We start from the raw sequence: 17669 nt of genomic DNA on the forward strand, positions 1-17669 counted from the left end.
CTAGCCTACCCATGTGTTGGTCACTCTTTGTGTTTCCTGACTTCAGTCCTAGGTTTGCCTGTGCCTCTTTGTCCCATTGCCATGCTTTACTTTGAAGTTGCGTTCCAGATGTTGACTGCATTAGCTACCTCTCAATATGTCTCCTGAAAGTTGGGAGGTCCCCTCATAACTCAGTGCTCTGCCACGAGGAGTCAGTGCTGCTCCCTGCACCGCCTCCGACATTTGAACCAAGGTGCCATGTAAGAAGAGCAATGTACAGTTTAGGCATTACCGCCTCCAACTGGTACTCTGCTGCGCTGACTGTGTACCTGCTTGCAGCTCCACAGCCATCGGACAGGTTCCGGGTAATTCTGACACTGCTCTCCCGGTGGGGAGCCAAGTTGGTAGGGAGTGCAAGCCAGTGAGTCAGCAGTACAAGTTGCACCCAGATCTCCGACACACACTCCTTGCAAGTGCAGCTCTGTGCGGTGAGCTCGGCCTTGTAAAATGACCCGCCCGTCGAGCTTCAATTCTGCTAAAAAAAAACACAGTTGGTCTCTTCAACGTCACCCTGGACCATTTCAAACTGTTAACGGAGCCTCAGCGTTAGCAATTTGTCCTCTCTCTCTCTTTCTCTCTCTCTCTCTCGCAGCCTCCTCATGGGCTGCCGGTACTGCGCTAGGCGTTAAGTGTGGGCGAGCTCTGGTGCTTGGCCATCACGTTCTAACGGGCGTCCTCTTCTCTTGCAGTGTTGAGTATCCGAGGGGCGCAGGAAGAGGAGCCTCCAGACCCCCAGCTCCAGCGACTGGACAACATGCTGCTGGCAGAGGGTGTGGCGGGGCCAGAGAAAGGTGGCGGGTCTGCCTCGGCTGCGGCCGCTGCTGCCGCCGCCGCTGCCGCCTCTGGAGGGGCGGCGACCGACAACTCGGCCGAGCACTCGGACTACAGGGCCAAGCTCACCCAAATCCGGCAGATCTACCACACCGAGCTGGAGAAGTATGAACAGGTAAATTACGCCGGGCCCGCCAGGGTAGAGCTCGACTGTTGCCATGCCGACCGGGGAGGGGGATCCCAGATTTGATCCCAGAATGAGCCGGTCCCAGTTAGGGCAGCACTGAGTGTCCCTTGCTGAGGAAGGGGGGGAAAGGGAGATGGGGAGTTTGGGGTGGGAAACAACCAGGGTTCCCGTTCCTGCCCAGCTGTTTATTCTATGTGTCCACACACCAAGTGAAGGAAGCATTGAACTCGGTCATGATGCTCATCAGACTTTCACACTGAGATCAGCATTTAGGGCCATCCTCAACATGTCATTGTTTGCTGACAACACTCGGTGCATTCTAGGCACCTCTCCCCGCCCATGCCCACTCTCCCCTCTATACACAATTAGAAGATTCTCCTTGCCATTGTCAGTAGCTAGAAATATGAGCACATTTATTCATAGTGTTATCACTGAACTTGCAACGTATCTGACATGGGAGAGATGGACAATGTTGGAGTTCCCTCCTTCCTCCCTTGAGAGAGATAGACAATGACAATCTCCTCCTCGCTCCAATGGGAGAGATGGACGGTGAGAAACTCCTCATTCCTCCAATGGGAGAGATGGACGATGAGAATCTCCTTGTTCCTTCCATGGGAGAGATGGACAATGTGAATCTCCTCCTCACTCCCATGGGAGAGATGGACAATGAAAACCTCCTCCTCACTCCTATGGGAGAGATGGACAATGAGAATCTCCTCCTCACTCCCATGGGAGAGATGGACGATGAGAATCTCCTTGTTCCTCCAATGGGAGAGATGGATGATGAGAATCTCCTCCTCATTCCCTCCTGCTTGAAATAATTACCCATGGGGTGCCTCCATTACTTGGCAGTAGCCTGTCCTAGCAGAGATAATGCAGCTTATAGATAGGGCTTTTAGCAAGGACAAGGAGCCAGGCCAGGGACGACGTGAAAGATTAAGACTGCAGGGCTAAGAAAAGCATTCCGTGCTTGCATGACTAACAACACATTCAGTGAAACTAACTAAACCCCCTGGCAGGGTGGCTAGGAGTCCCAAGGAAGAGTGTACAGTGTAACCTTGGAGAATATGGGACATTGGAAAGTAAAACAGATCTGGTGCAGATACTAAGGCAGAGTTGAATGCAAAGAGAATCTCTCTTACAGCTGACCTTGAATGGGTTATTTTCACACTATGTCCACCTCCAGTTTATAGCCAATATAGCACCAGAACCAAAGCCAACCCTGAAGTGGGCCTGACTTGGGCCAATACCAATTGAGCGTGCATCATCTGGCCAAAATCCATTGTCAGAAGGCGATCGGAAAATTGCCTTTCTTAGATCCAACCTGACATCTGTTTGATAAGGTGGCAGGGGGTGTGGGAGCGTATTACAGCAGAATTGGGTTCTTGTGTGAATTGGAGTCCATCTTGACGTCTTGACTTCCACTGTCCTAACCTCCAGCTTCAATACTGGCGTGTCGTGTGTCACACACACATCTGTACACTAAGATCGCTGGGAGTCACAGTAATGCTGTGCGTGTTCCATGTTTGGTGTGGTGCTTTGATTGCTCGCTCTATAGCACTATCTCAGGAGCTGGTCAGGAGCTTTCTAAATTTACTTCCAATATGAGGGCTAACTGTGGGTGGGCTTTCATTCCAATTCACACTCCGTCCACCACCTTTTCACCGCACCTGCCTCAGCTTCTGAAGCGCATGTCTGTGACTAAGTGTTTCGGTGTACAAATGATTATACCACCCCCCTAAGTGAAAGTGCAGTTTGGTTTCATTGCGTTCATTCTTAGTCATGCATTGCTTTCAGTTTTTCTCAACTATCTTTCAAACCTCCTCTGCTTGCTGACAATTAGGTTTAAGCTTTTCACACTTGCTGTGTAGCCTGTCACGGTGGCACGAATCCACTGCAGTCAATCTCCAGCTCCGTTTCTGCCTTCTATTTATACCAAGTTCCCTTCTTTCTGCTCTTGTGCATACCATCACAATTATCACAGGAGGTCACATAGATCCTTACTTGGAAGAAAGCCTTTTGTAATTAAGCTCATTGAGGATTTCGTCTAGTCTGGATTCTTTCTCATACACAGTTCCTCCAATATCTTCATCTAAGTTTTACACAGTCTGTGTTGGATACCTAGACAATTGTCACAATCTGTGGTTGTTTTGGGTTTAAAACACTCCTCAGTATATTTGTTAATAACCATCAGTTTGTGCATTTTATATGTAGGATAGTTTCTTTGTTCACCAACAGCTTTCTATGGAACTTTCTTTTTTCCTCTCTTGAAGGCAATGATACACTGGGGGCAGTGTTGGGTACCTCATCTAAAGGCAATGATACACTGGGGGCAGTGTTGGGTACCTCATCTAAAGGCAATGATACACTGGGGGCAGTGTTGGGTACCTCATCTAAAGGCAATGATACATTGGGGGCAGTGTTGGGTACCTCATCTAAAGGCAATGATACACTGGGGGCAGTGCTGGGTACCTCATCTAAAGGCAATGATACACTGGGGGCAGTGTTGGGTACTTCATCTAAAGGCAATGATACACTGGGGGCAGTGTTGGGTACCTCATCTAAAGGCAATGATACACTGGGGGCAGTGTTGGGTACCTCATCTAAAGGCAATGATACACTGGGGGCAGTGTTGGGTACCTCATCTAAAGGCAATGATACACTGGGGGCAGTGTTGGGTACCTCATCTAAAGGCAATGATACACTGGGGGCAGTGTTGGGTACCTCATCTAAAGGCAATGATACACTGGGGGCAGTGTTGGGTACCTCATCTAAAGGCAATGATACACTGGGGGCAGTGTTGGGTACCTCATCTAAAGGCAATGATACACTGGGGGCAGTGTTGGGTATCTCCATAGGGAATGCATGTGGTCTTGGCCACTCAGGTGGTGTGGGGCGCTGCTGGTCGCCCCCCCCCCCGCCCCCCACCCACCCCGCAGCATGCACAGCCAGCCCAATTTCTGATTTCTGCTGGCACGGGATAGCGTGGAATTTCAGGGCCTGTGTTGCAGTGAAGTGCCATTATTGGTTTTCCATTTCTCCCTCTTTTTCTCACTTATGTTTGAGTTGCAAGAGAAAGCAGTGCATATCTTAACCAATATCCAGTGCGCAGACTGCAGGAGACAGTCAATACCCAAACGCCCCAGTCAGACTTACCGTACTGCAAGTTATCCAATGTCAACTCTTAAAATTATGCTTTTGCTAATCTACTCTTTCCTTCAGGTCTTATTTTTGTTTTTACAGCACAGAAACAGGCCATTCAGCCCAATGGTCCCTGCCGGTGTTCATGTTGCACACGAGCCTCCTCCCACCCTAATTCATCTCACCGTATCAGCATATCCGTCTATTCCTTTTCTCTCATGTACTTATCTAACTTTCCCTTACATGCATCTATACTATTTGCCTCAACCACTCCCTGTGGTAGCGAGTTCCACATTCTCACCACTCTCTGGGTAATGAAGTTTCTCCTGAATTCCCTATTGGATTAATTAGTGACTATCATATATTTGTGGCCCCTAACTTTTGGATTCCTCACAAGTGGAAACATCTTCTCTACGTCTATTGTATCAAACCTTTTCATAATTTTAACGACCTCTATCTGGTCACCCCTCAGTCTTCTCATTTTGAGAGAAAACAGCCCCAGCCTGTTCAGCCTTTCCTGATGGGTATAACCACCCAGTCCTGATATCATCCTCAGAAATCTTTTTTGCACTTTCTCCCGTGCCTTTAGATCTTTTTTTAAAATTTGTATATTCCTTGTTTATTTCTGGTGGGGAGTGGAGAGGCATTCAGTTTAAGCTCAGAGCCCTTAATGAGCTCACGTGGCTTTCCTCAGCCAATTATTTTAATGGGGGAAATAACTCAGTTAAAATGGGTGGCTTCCATTAAAATACTGGGCCAAAGGAATGTCATGCCAACCCATGACAGTATTTGTCCACCATTATCATCAACTGTGATTTCTAGCATCAAAAGAGAACGTGACACTGCCTCAAATAGCCCAACTTGGCAGGACCCAGCAGTCCGGGTACACTCCAGTGACTAATTCGCTTCATATCTGTTCAGTGCTACAATTCAAAAGTACTTCATTGGCTGTAAAGCGCTTTGGCATGAACTGAGATCATGAAAGGTGCTATATAAATGCAAACCCTTCTTTCTTTCTTGTGGCATTCATGAAGAAGATAAGGCAACCAAGCTCATTTCTTCAGCAATCCAATATCATAGACAACACAACACCAACACCAACTTGCCTTTATATATCTCCTTCAACATAGTAAAACATCCGAAGGCACGTCACAGGTGTGTAATCAGACAAATTTTGACACCGAGCCAAAGGTAACAAAAAGCTTGATCAAAGAGGTAGGATTTTAAGGAGGGTCTTAAAGGAGGAGCGAGAAATAGAGAGGCGGAGTGGTTTGAGGAGTGAATTCCAGAGCTCAGGTCCCAGACAGCTGAAGGCACGGCCACCAATATTGGGGTGAAGGAAATCAGGGATGCTCAAGAGGACAGAATTAGAGGAGCACAGAGTTCTCGGAGGGTTATAGGGCTGGAGGAGGTTTCAGAGATAGGGAGGGGTGAGGCCATGGAGGGATTGGAACGCAAGGATGACTTCAGCCTCAGACAGTGGCCAGGGAGGGGGATGGAATTGGTGGCTGGGCATATAAACATGTTTTTAATCAGTTTTAGTTTTGAGGTATAAAGAGAGTGAGCTGGTAACTTTGGCATATGGATGAGTTTTATTATTGTTTAAAAGAAAAGAAAGAGTTTCATGACGTCGGGACACCCCAAAGCGCTTTACAGCCAATGAAGTACTTTTGAAATGTAGTCACTGTTGTGATGTAGGAAATGCGGCAGCCAATTTGGGCACAGCAGGATCCCACAAACAGCAATGTGATGATGACCAGATAACCTGTTTTAGTGATTGAGGGATAAATATTGCCTCGAACGATGCAACTCTTCTTCAAAATGAGCCGATGGCTACAACCTTCTGACCCAGAGGCGAGAGTGTTACCAACTTAGTCAAGACTGATACCTTGCATATCAAAAAAGAAAAGAACAAACTTTTATATATATTGCATCTTTCATGACCTCAGGAGGCTCCAAAGTGTTTTACATATAGTTTGGTGATGACCATTGGTGACCATTATGTGTCTGAAATGTTTATAAGCATCTACAATTCTAAATTTCAGATGCAGCCAGCATGTAATGACTTACTTCAAAGAATAGCTGGGCTAAATAGCCCCCATAGGAATGTATATACATACACTCATATAGAAAACAACAACTTGCATTTATATAGCTTCTTTAACGTAGTAAAAAGTCCCAACACACTTGCATATATATGTATTATATATGTTCCTTTACAGTATTTGCATATTGGTTTAATCCAGACACCGAGACAAAAGAATTATTTTCAGTGTGCAGCTAACAGAGGTTCATTTTAAATTCACAATATACATTGTCCTATTTAAAATTTTGTATGAAAAAGGAATAATAGGGATTTTGCAGTTTGAAGCAAGACAGGGCTCTGCTTCCATCCCAGTGACAACATGCACAAATGACACAATGGTGCATCTCAATGAGATTCACCCCAATGTGTCATATGTCTGGGAATAGATGAGAAGAGATTTGCCAAACACCTTTTTGATGAATGCAATTAAAAGCGAACGGACTTGCATTTATACCATGCCTTATCAGGCCTCACAGCAATGCCTCAAAGTGCTTCACATCCAATACATTGCTCCGTAGGTCAGGGGCTTGTCATGTGGGTGATGTGGCAGCCATTTTGTACACAGCAAAATCCCACAAATAGCTGTGAGGCGAATGACTTGTTAATCTGTTTTTTGACAGTGTTATTTGGCGGTGGGGGGGGGGATATTGGCCAGGACACTGGGAGGACTCCCTACTCTTCTATTGCAAATGGGAGTGAGGGGGCGGAGGGGTGGGGCAGAGAGCAAAGAGGGGGAGAGGGTCCGGCAATGCTAAATAATGTACACTGACCTCCTAAATATTTCTTGATCAACCGCCAATAATATGTTGCCCAAGTCATTGCACACCGATGTGTAATTAGAAGTGTGCAGTGATGCATTTTGGAAGAAGAATGAGGAGATGCAATATAAACAAAATGGTACAATTTTAAAGGGGATGCAAGAACAGAGAGATTTGGGGGTTCACAGACACAAATTTTTGAAGGTGGCAGCACAAGTTGATAAAACTGTTAAAAAGGCATAAGGGATCCTGGGCTTTATAAATAGAGGCATACAATACATAAGCAAGGACATTATGGTGATTGTTTATAAATCTCTGGTTACACCTCAGCAGGAGTATTGGGGGCAATTTTAACCCCCAAAGACGGGTGGGTTGGAGGCGAGTGGGAAGGTAAAAAACGTTTAAATCTCAACCCTGACGCCCAAACCCGCTCGCTTCCAGATTTAACAGAGGCATGTCAGGAGGGTGGGTGACCAATCCACTTTCAGGAGGCGGGTCAGAGGGGAGCGGGCGACCAATCCACTCTCAGGAGGCAGGTCGAGGGGCGAGCGACCAATCCGCTCTCAGGAGCTGGTTTGGGGGTGAGCGTGCGACCAATCTGCTCTCAGGAGGCAGGTCGGGGGAGTGGGTGACCAATCCACTCTAAGGTGGCAGGTCAGGGGTGCGGGTGACAAATCTGCTCTCAGGAGGCGGGTCGGGGGCGAGCAACCAATCTGATCTCAAGAGGCGGGTCGGGGGAGCGGGTGACCAATCCGCTCTAAGGAGGCGGATCGGGGGAGTGGGTGACCAAACCACTCCCAGGTGGCAGGTCGGGGGAGCAGGTGACCAATCCACTCCCAGGTGGCAGGTCAGGGAAGTGGGTGACCAATCCACTCCCAGGGGACGGGTCGGGGGAGCGGGTGACCAATCCACTCCCAGGGGATGAGTCGGGGGAGCGGGTGACCAATCCGCTCTCAGGGGCTGGGTCAGGGGAGTGGGCGACCAATCCACTCCCAGGTGACAGGTCGGGGGAGAGGGTGACCAATCCACTCTCAGGGGATGGGTCAGGGGAGTGGGCGACCAATCCACTCCCAGGTGGCAGGTCGGGGGAGCGGGTGACCAATCCACTCTCGGCGGACGGGTCGGGGGAGCGGGTGACCAATCCGCTCTCAGGGGATGGGTCGGGGGAGTGGGTGACCAATCCGCCTTCAGGGGACGGGTCGGGGCAGTGGGTGACCAATCTGCTCTCGGGACGGGTCGGGGGAGCGGGTGACCAATCCGCTCTCAGGAGGCATCGGGGAAGCAAGCGACCAATCCACTCCCAGGGGATGGGTCAGGGGACCTAGTGACCAATCCACTCCCAGGGGACGGGTCGGGGGAGCGAGTGACCAATCCACTCCCAAGGAACGGGTCGGGGGAGCGGGTGACCAATCCGCTCTCAGGTCGCAGGTCGGTGGAGCGGGTGACCAATCCACTCTCAGGGGACGGGTCAGGGGAGCGGGTGACCAATCCACTCTCAGGGGGCGGGTCGGGGGAGCGGGTGACCAATCCAATCCCAGGGGACGGGTCGGGGGAGCAAGTGACCAATCCGCTCCCAGGAGGCTGGTCGGGGGAGTGGGTGACCAATCTGCCCTCAGGGGACGGGTCGCGGGAGCGAGTGACCAATCCACTCCCAAGGAACGGGTCGGGGGAGCGGGTGACCAATCCGCTCTCAGGTCGCAGGTCGGGGGAGCGGGTGACCAATCCACTTTCAGGGGGCGGGTCGGGGGAGCGGGTGACCAATCCACTCTGAGGGGACGGGTCGGGGGAGCGGGTGACCAATCCACTCTCAGGGGACGGGTCGGGGGAGCAAGTGACCAATCCGCTCCCAGGAGGCTGGTCGGGGGAGTGGGTGACCAATCCACTCCCAGGGGACGGGTCGGGGGAGCAAGTGACCAATCCACTCTCAGGGGACGGGTCGGGGGAGCGGGTGACCAATCCACTCTGAGGGGACGGGTCGGGGGAGCGGGTGACCAATCCACTCTCAGGGGGCGGGTCGGGGGAGCGGGTGACCAATCCACTCTGAGGGGGCGGGTCGGGGGAGCGGGTGACCAATCCACTCTCAGGGGACGGGTTGGTGGAGCGAGTGACCAATCCACTCCCAAGGAATGGGTCGGGGGAGCGGGTGACCAATCCGCTCTCAGGTCGCAGGTCGAGGAAGCGGGTGACCAATCCACTCCCAGGGGATGGATCGAGGGAGCGGGTGACCAATCCACTCTCAGGGGACGGGTCGGGGGAGCGGGTGACCAATCCACTCTCAGGGGACGGGTCGGGGGAGCGGGTGACCAATCCACTCTCAGGGGACGGGTCGGGGGAGCGGGTGACCAATCCACTCTCAGGGGACGGGTCGGGGGAGCGGGTGACCAATCCACTCCCAGGTGGCAGGTCGGGGGAGCAAGTGACCAATCCACTGTCAGGGGACGGGTCGGGGGAGCAGGTGACCAATCCACTCTCAGGGGACGGGTCGGGGGAGCGGGTGACCAATCCACTCCCAGGTGGCAGGTCGGGGGAGCAAGTGACCAATCCACTCTCAGGGGATGGGTCGGGGGAGCGGGTGACCAATCCACTCCCAGGGGATGGGTCGGGGGAGCGGGTGACCAAACCACTCTCAGGGGACGGGTCGGGGGAGCGGGTGACCAATCCGCTCTCAGGACCCGGGTCGGGGGAGCGGGTGACCAATCCACTCTCAGGGGACGGGTCGGGGGAGCGGGTGACCAATCCGCTTTCAGGAGGCGGGTCAGAGGGGAGCGGGCGACCAATCCACTCTCAGGAGGCAGGTCGAGGGGCGAGCGACCAATCCGCTCTCAGGAGCTGGTTTGGGGGTGAGCGTGCGACCAATCAGCTCTCAGGAGGCAGGTCGGGGGAGTGGGCGACAAATCCACTCTAAGGTGGCAGGTCAGGGGAGCGGGTGACCAATCCACTCTCAGGGGACGGATCGGGGGAGCGGGTGACCAATCCTCTCTCGGGACAGGTCGGGGGAGCGGGTGACCAATCCGCTCTCAGGGCTCGGGTCTGGGGAGCGGGTCACCAATCCACTCTCAGGCGACGGGTCGGGGGAGCGGGTGACCAATCCGCTCTCAGGTCGCAGGTCAGGGGAGCGGGTGACCAATCCAATCCCAGGGGACGGGTCGGGGGAGCAAGTGACCAATCCGCTCCCAGGAGGCTGGTCGGGGGAGTGGGTTACCAATCTGCCCTCAGGGGACGGGTCGCGGGAGCGAGTGACCAATCCACTCCCAAGGAACGGGTCGGGGGAGCGGGTGACCAATCCACTCTCAGGGGGCGGGTCGGGGGAGCGGGTGACCAATCCACTCTGAGGGGACGGGTCGGGGGAGCGGGTGACCAATCCACTCTCAGGGGACGGGTCGGGGGAGCAAGTGACCAATCCGCTCCCAGGAGGCTGGTCGGGGTAGTGGGTGACCAATCCACTCCCAGGGGACGGGTCGGGGGAGCAAGTGACCAATCCACTCTCAGGGGACGGGTCGGGGGAGCGGGTGACCAATCCACTCTGAGGGGACGGGTCGGGGGAGCGGGTGACCAATCCATTCTCAGGGGGCGGGTCGGGGGAGCGGTTGACCAATCCACTCTGAGGGGACGGGTCGGGGGAGCGGGTGACCAATCCACTCTCAGGGGACGGGTCGGGGGAGCGAGTGACCAATCCACTCCCAAGGAATGGGTTGGGGGAGCGGGTGACCATTCCGCTCTCAGGTCGCAGGTCGGGGAAGCGGGTGACCAATCCACTCCCAGGGGATGGGTCGAGGGAGCGGGTGACCAATCCACTCTCAGGGGACGGGTCGGGGGAGCGGGTGACCAATCCACTCTCAGGGGACGGGTCGGGGGAGCGGGTGACCAATCCACTCTCAGGGGATGGGTCGGGGGAGCGGGTGACCAATCCACTCTCAGGGGACGGGTCGGGGGAGCGGGTGACCAATCCACTCCCAGGTGGCAGGTCGGGGGAGCAAGTGACCAATCCACTCTCAGGGGACGGGTCGGGGGAGCGGGTGACCAATCCACTCTCAGGGGATGGGTCGGGGGAGCGGGTGACCAATCCACTCCCAGGTGGCAGGTCGGGGGAGCAAGTGACCAATCCACTCTCAGGGGATGGGTCGGGGGAGCGGGTGACCAATCCACTCCCAGGGAATGGGTCGGGGGAGCGGGTGACCAATCCACTCTCAGGGGACGGGTCGGGGGAGCGGGTGACCAATCCGCTCTCAGGACCCGGGTCGGGGGAGCGGGTGACCAATCCACTCTCAGGGGACGGGTCGGGGGAGCGAGTGACTAATCCGCTTTCAGGAGGCGGGTCACAGGGGAGCGGACGACCAATCCACTCTCAGGAGGCAGATCGAGGGGCGAGCGACCAATCCGCTCTCAGGAGCTGGTTTGGGGGTGAGCGTGCGACCAATCAGCTCTCAGGAGGCAGGTCGGGGGAGTGGGCGACCAATCCACTCTAAGGTGGCAGGTCAGGGGTGCGGGAGACAAATCTGCTCTCAGGAGGCGAATCGGGGGCGAGCAACCAATCTGATCTCAAGAGGCGGGTCGGGGGAGCGGGTGACCAATCCACTCTAAGGAGGCGGATTGGGGGAGTGGGTGACCAATCCACTCCCAGGTGGCAGGTCGGGGGAGCGGGCGACCAATCCACTCCCAGGGGACGAGTCGGGGGAGCGGGTGACCAATCCGCTCTCAGGGGATGGGTCAGGGGAGTGGGCGACCAATCCACTCCTAGGTGGCAGGTCGGGGGAGCGGGTGACCAATCCACTCTCGGCGGACAGGTCGGGGGAGCGGGTGACCAATCCGCCCTCAGGGGACGGGTCGGGGGAGCGGGTGACCAATCCACTCCCAGGTGGCAGGTCGGGGGAGCGGGTGACCAATCCACTCCCAGGTGGCAGGTCAGGGGAGCGGGTGACCAATCCACTCTCAGGGGATGGATCGGGGGAGCAGGTGACCAATCCTCTCTCGGGACAGGTCGGGGGAGCGGGTGACCAATCCGCTCTCAGGGCCCGGGTCTGGGGTGCGGGTCACCAATCCACTCTCAGGCGACGGGTCGGGGGAGCGGGTCACCAACCCACTCTCGGGGGAAGGGTCGAGGGAGCGGGTGACCAATCCACTCTCAGGGGACGGGTCGGGGGAGCGGGTGACCAATCCACTCTCAGGGGACGGGTCGGGGGAGCGGGTAACCAATCCACTCCCAGGGGCGGGTCGGGGGAACGGGTTACCAATCCACTCTCGGGACGGGTCGGGGGATCAGGTGACCAATCCACTCCCAGGTGGCAGGTCGGGGGAGCGCGTGACCAATCCACTCTCGGGGGACGGGTCGGGGGAGTGGGCGACCAATCCACTCTCAGGAGACGGCTCGGGGGAGCGGGTGACCAATCCACTCTCAGGGGACTTGTCGGGGGAGCGGGTGACCAATCTGCTCTAAGGAGACAGGTCGGGGGAGCGGGTGACCAATCCACTCCCAGGGGACGGGTCGGGGGAGCGGGTGACCAATCCACTCCCAGGGGACGGGTCGGGGGAGCGGGTGACCAATTCACTCTCAGGGGACGGGTCAGGGGAGCGGGTGACCAATTCACCCTCAGCGGACGGGTCGGGGGTGCGGCTGTCCAATCCACTCTCAGGGGACGGGTCGGGGGAGCAGGTGACCAATCCACTCTCAGGGGACGGGTCGGGGGAATGGGTGACCAATCCACTCTCGGGATGGGTCGGGGGAGCGGGCGACCAAGCCACTCTCAGGGGACGGGTCGGGGGAGCGGGTGACCAATCCACTCTCAGGGGACGGGTCGGGGGAACAGGTGACCAATCCACTCTCAGGGGACTGGTCGGGGGAACGGGTGACCAATCCAGTCTCAGGGGACACGTCGGGGGAGCGGGTGACCAATCCACTCTCAGGGGACGGGTCGGGGGAATGGGCGACCAATCCACTCTCAGGAGACAGGTTGGGGGAGCAGGTGACCAATCCACTCCCAGGTGGCAGGTCGGGGGAGCGGGTGACCAATCCACTCCCAGGGGACGGGTCGGGGGAGAGGGTGACCAATCCACTCCCAGGGGACGGGTCAGGGGAGCGGGTGACCAATCCATTCCCAGGTGGTAGGTCGGGGGAGCGGGTGACCAATCCACTCCCAAGGGACGGGTCGGGGGAGCAGGTGACCAATCCACTCTCAGGGTACGGTTCGGGGGAGCGGATGACCAATCCACTCCCAGGGGACGGGTCGGGGGAGCGGGTGACCAATCCACTCCCAGGGGACAGGTCGTGGGTGCAGGTGACCAATCCACTCTGAGGAGGCATGTTACATTGTTATCGCATCACATCGTTAATTGGGCTACTTTGATATGGAACTACTTTGGTATGGCGTAGTTATATTGCTATGTGGCACACTGTGCACGGGCAGTGCACAGTGCAGCGTCCGACATCTTGTATCACTCCGCACCATTCAGCAGCACTGTAACAAAGCAAAAATACAGCTAAGTAAAAAGCACTAACTGAAATGAACTAAAGTGTCTGTAATATTATCATATAAGATCACAGGGAGACACAACATGGTGGCAGCGGTATAAGTGAGTACAAAATTGTGCTACACGAACTACGAATAAGACGAAAAGTGATTTTATGAGCTGATTGTGAGTGCCGGTGTCTGCGGTGATTGAATGCTGTGCAAATGCAAACCCTCATGAACTGGGAAGCCGACGATATAGTTGAAGCATTCCGCAAGTTCAAACAGAAACGTGAGCTTACATTCATAAGCTTCCTGAAGGGTACTACCAACGCGGAAAAGGTTAGTTACATTCTGTTGTGGACAGGAGAAAAAGGTCTAGATTTGTATAATAGCTGGAGTTTGACTGAAGAGGAAAAGGAAAACCCTGCGACAATTTTTGATAAGTTCAGCAACCATCTAGAGCCTAAATCCAATCACCGTATACACAGATACAAATTCCAGAGTCTAAGACAGGAACCCGGTGAAACAGCTGACAATTTCCTGACAAGGCTGAGAAATGAAGCCAGCAAGTGTAAATTTAAGGAAATGGAGGAAAGGCTTGTGGACCAGCTAATATGGGGGTCAGCGCATGTAGAGGTACAAAAAGCCCTGATAGGAAAAGAAAAGCTCAGAATAACAAAGGCTATAGATGCTGACGAGGCAAAAATATCTTCAATCCGCGGAAGTTGCCATTGTACGGTGTGAAGGACCGGGTTCACTGTTACCTCAGAGTCCCCACAGATGCGAACCTTCCTTGGTTCCCCAAACGTGCTGCTCAACGACTTTTTCATCACAGGGACGATGGGTGTAGCCCACTCGCTCCAGTCTACCTTGGACAGTACACCTGAACGTTCCAGACTCTCCAGCTCTGCTTCGACGGCTGGGCGGATCGCATAAGGTACCGGTCTGGCCTTAAAAAATTTTGGGCTTGCGTTTTCTTCAATTTTAATCATCGCTGTCATGCCTTTTAGTGTTCCGAGTCCTTGCTGGAACACTTCTTTCGCATCAGTTAGGATCTTTGACAGTCACCCAGGTGTGACGTCGTCATCCTTTTTGTCAGCCACAGTCAGTGCCTGTATGGAATGCCAATCCAGTTGTATTTTCCGGATCCATTCACGTCCCAGTAATGGTGGTCCTCCATCTTGCAATACATACAGGTCTAGTTTTGGTGTTTCCTTACTGTTATATATAACGGTCACCCTTATTTTTCCTTTGGGGTAGACTTTTTGCCCCATGTACGTCTTCAAAATAATTTTTGTGTCTCTCAAGGGTATGTGTGAGAATAGCCGCTCGTAGTCCCGTCTGTTTATGACTGTTAGGGCTGATCCTGTGTCCAATTCCATCTTTACCTGGACTCCTGCTATCTTGAGAGTGACCCAAATGGTTCGGTGATCCTCCGTTGTGATCACATTATGTAGTTTCAGACAACTCAGTTTCCTGCTTTCGGAGTCGTTATCACTCTTTTGTTCGTCTGAACTATTCTCCGTCATCTTATGTACCTTCTTGTACGTTTCTTTGGTAGGTTTCTTATTGCTGGTTTTCTTTCCCGACCTGCAGACTCGTGCTATGTGTCCTACTTTTCCACACTGTCTGCACACTTTGTCTTTGAACCAGCAATCATTCTGGTCATGTGTTGTTCTGCCGCAGCGATAGCACTTCTCTGTTCTATATGACATTTCGTTTGTAGCATATTCTTATGGTCTCTGTTGTATCTCTGCAGCGCCCCGTGCTGCTGCTTCATATGATACCGTAATGCTGAAAGCCTTTTCCAGCGTAAGGTCCTTTTCAGAAAAAAGCCGTTTCTGGGTTCCTTCACTTTGAAGCCCACACACAAACTTGTCCCTTAAGGTATCTGCCAGTCCCGCTCCAAACTGGCAGTGTTTCGATAGTTTGCGCAGTTCTGTTAAATAATCAGCATTGCTTTCATCCTTATGCTGGTTCCGTTTGTGAAACTTGAATCTTTCTCCTATCAGCAATGGTGTGGGGTTTAAATGTTCCTGTAGTATCGTTACTATGTCTTCAAAACTCTTTTCCATTGGCTTCGTTGGGGTTACTAGATTTCGTAATAAACCATACGTCTTTGCACCCATTAAATTTAACAATACCGACGCTTTCTTGTCATCTGACACCTCATTTGCCTTGCAGTATACTTCTATTCATTCGACATATGTAGTCCAATCTTCGACTTCATTGTCAAATGCGGTGAAGCTGCCACTCTTCGGCATTTTGGGTGTGGTTTAAAATGGCATCTCCCAATGGCTTAAAATGGCGTCTCCCACGCTTTCCTTCCTCCCCCGCTGCTGCCAACGCCGCTCCCAGCAATTCTCGTGGCAATGGCGGCGCCCTGTAGGTTTTGTGCGCATCTCCTGTGCTGCTGCCAACGCCGCTCTCTGAGGTCCTCGTGGCAATGGCGGTGCCTCGTGGGTTTCTGTGCGTCTCTCTCTCCCTCTCTTTGATGCTGCTCAGCCCCTGAACCCCGGCTGCGCCCTGTGCGCTCTGCCCTCTCTCTCTCTCCCCCGTCGACGCTTCTCGGCCCTTTGCTGTGCCGCTCGGTCGGGCTCTAGCCTGCCGCTGTCCGGGAAGGGTCTGCGCACTACCTGTTGCCAGCCCGTTTCACTGGACCACCTCAACTGGAAAGCCAAGCCTGGCTCTCGACAGCCTCCCCCGCAATTCTCGAGTCTCTGCTGGATGACTGGGCGGTTGCCCGTGGTTGACGCCCGAGTCTCTGGCCTTGACCTCCAATCCACTGATCACCAGGAACGAATCCCCGGGAGGTGATGTAGAGTTGCAGGTAGGTTCGAACTTGCCTTGTTGCCAATGTTGTGTCTGTGTATAATAAGACACAGACTGCAGGAGAATGGTACAACAGGTGTTTACTCAACGTGGCTCACACTGGAACTGATCTGTACAGATTACTACTCGGTGCTATATACAGGTGTGGTCACTGCCAGTACTGCAGTATACATGAGCTGTAAAAGATAGTTCCCCCCTTAAAGGTATATACATAACAACATGTATCCAGAATCTTTCGTTGATACAGTGGGATGTTTCGGAGATTTCCAATACCACATCACCATCGATCCAGAGGTAAAGCCCGTTATCCATGCTCCACGAAAAGTATCCATCGAGCTGAAGACAAAGCTTGAAAGAGAGCTAAAGGAGATGGAAGAAAAGGGAGTGATCGTAAAGGTCACTGAACCCACAGACTGGGTAAACTCAATTGTGGTACGAGAAAAGCCGAACAGGCATCTCAAAATATGTTTGGACCCCAAAGATCTAAACCAGGCGATAAAGAGGGACCACTATCCCACCCCAACGCTAGAGGAGATTACGCCATCACTGGCAGGAGCCAAAGTTTTCTCAAAACTAGATGCCAGAATTGGATATTGGAACGTGAAGTCGGATGAGGAATCAACAACACTGACAACATTCAACACACCATTTGGGCATTACAAATTCCTGCGGCTACCATTCGGGCTAAAGGCCAGTCAAGATATCTTTCAACAGAAAATAGACGAGACATACAGAGGCTGTGAAGGAGCTATAGGAATAGCTGATGATATTCAGATCTAGGGAGCAGATGAAAGAGACCATGACATGCACCTACATGAGGCCATGGAGAGTACCAGGAAGTTAAATGCAGATAAGTGCATAGTTAAAGTCAAGGAATGCCAATTCTTCAGTATGATTTATACACCAGAGGGAGTCAAGCCAAATCCAGAGAAGATTGCGGCGATTGCTGAAATGAAACCACCCAAAGACAAGAAAGAGCTGAGGAGTTACCTCGGCTTGGTCCAATACATGAGTTCTTTCATCCCACACATGTCGGAACATACAACAAATCTCAGAGAGCTATTGAAAGAAGACGCTGAATACCAGTGGTCTGAATCACATGAAAGGAATTTCAAACAACTTAAAGAACTGTTCTGCAAAGAAACAAGTCTGTCATATTATGACAGAAGAAAACCAGTCACTCTGCAAGTAGACGCTTCTACCAGAGGACTAGGGGCAGCTCTGGTGCAGGAAGGAAAGCCGATAGCTTTCGCATCAAAGGCCTTGATGTCAGCCGAGACGAGATACGCCAACATAGAAAGAGAACTATTAGCAGTAGTGTACGGATGCGTGAAATTCTATACATACCTATATGGCAGGCGATTTACAATAGAGAGTGACCATCGTCCACTAGAACAGATCTACAAGAA

At 53.1% G+C, this 17669-nt stretch overlaps 1 protein-coding gene across 1 annotated transcript in view; it reads left to right on the top strand.

The window, feature by feature from the left end:
• Positions 1-251: 251 nt before the first annotated feature.
• Positions 252-17669, top strand: part of LOC147121723 (pre-B-cell leukemia transcription factor 1-like) — a 92570-nt gene continuing 75152 nt past the window's right edge. The window contains exons 1-2 of the mRNA XM_085977991.1: positions 252-396; positions 729-985. Coding sequence (XP_085834117.1) covers positions 252-396; positions 729-985 — 402 coding nt within the window. The remainder of the gene's footprint in view (positions 397-728; positions 986-17669) is intronic.

This window comes from Somniosus microcephalus, chromosome 3, assembly GCF_052327205.1.
Source record: "Somniosus microcephalus isolate GS21.2 chromosome 3, FLI_Smic_1.0, whole genome shotgun sequence".
Classification (NCBI taxonomy): domain Eukaryota; kingdom Metazoa; phylum Chordata; class Chondrichthyes; order Squaliformes; family Somniosidae; genus Somniosus; species Somniosus microcephalus.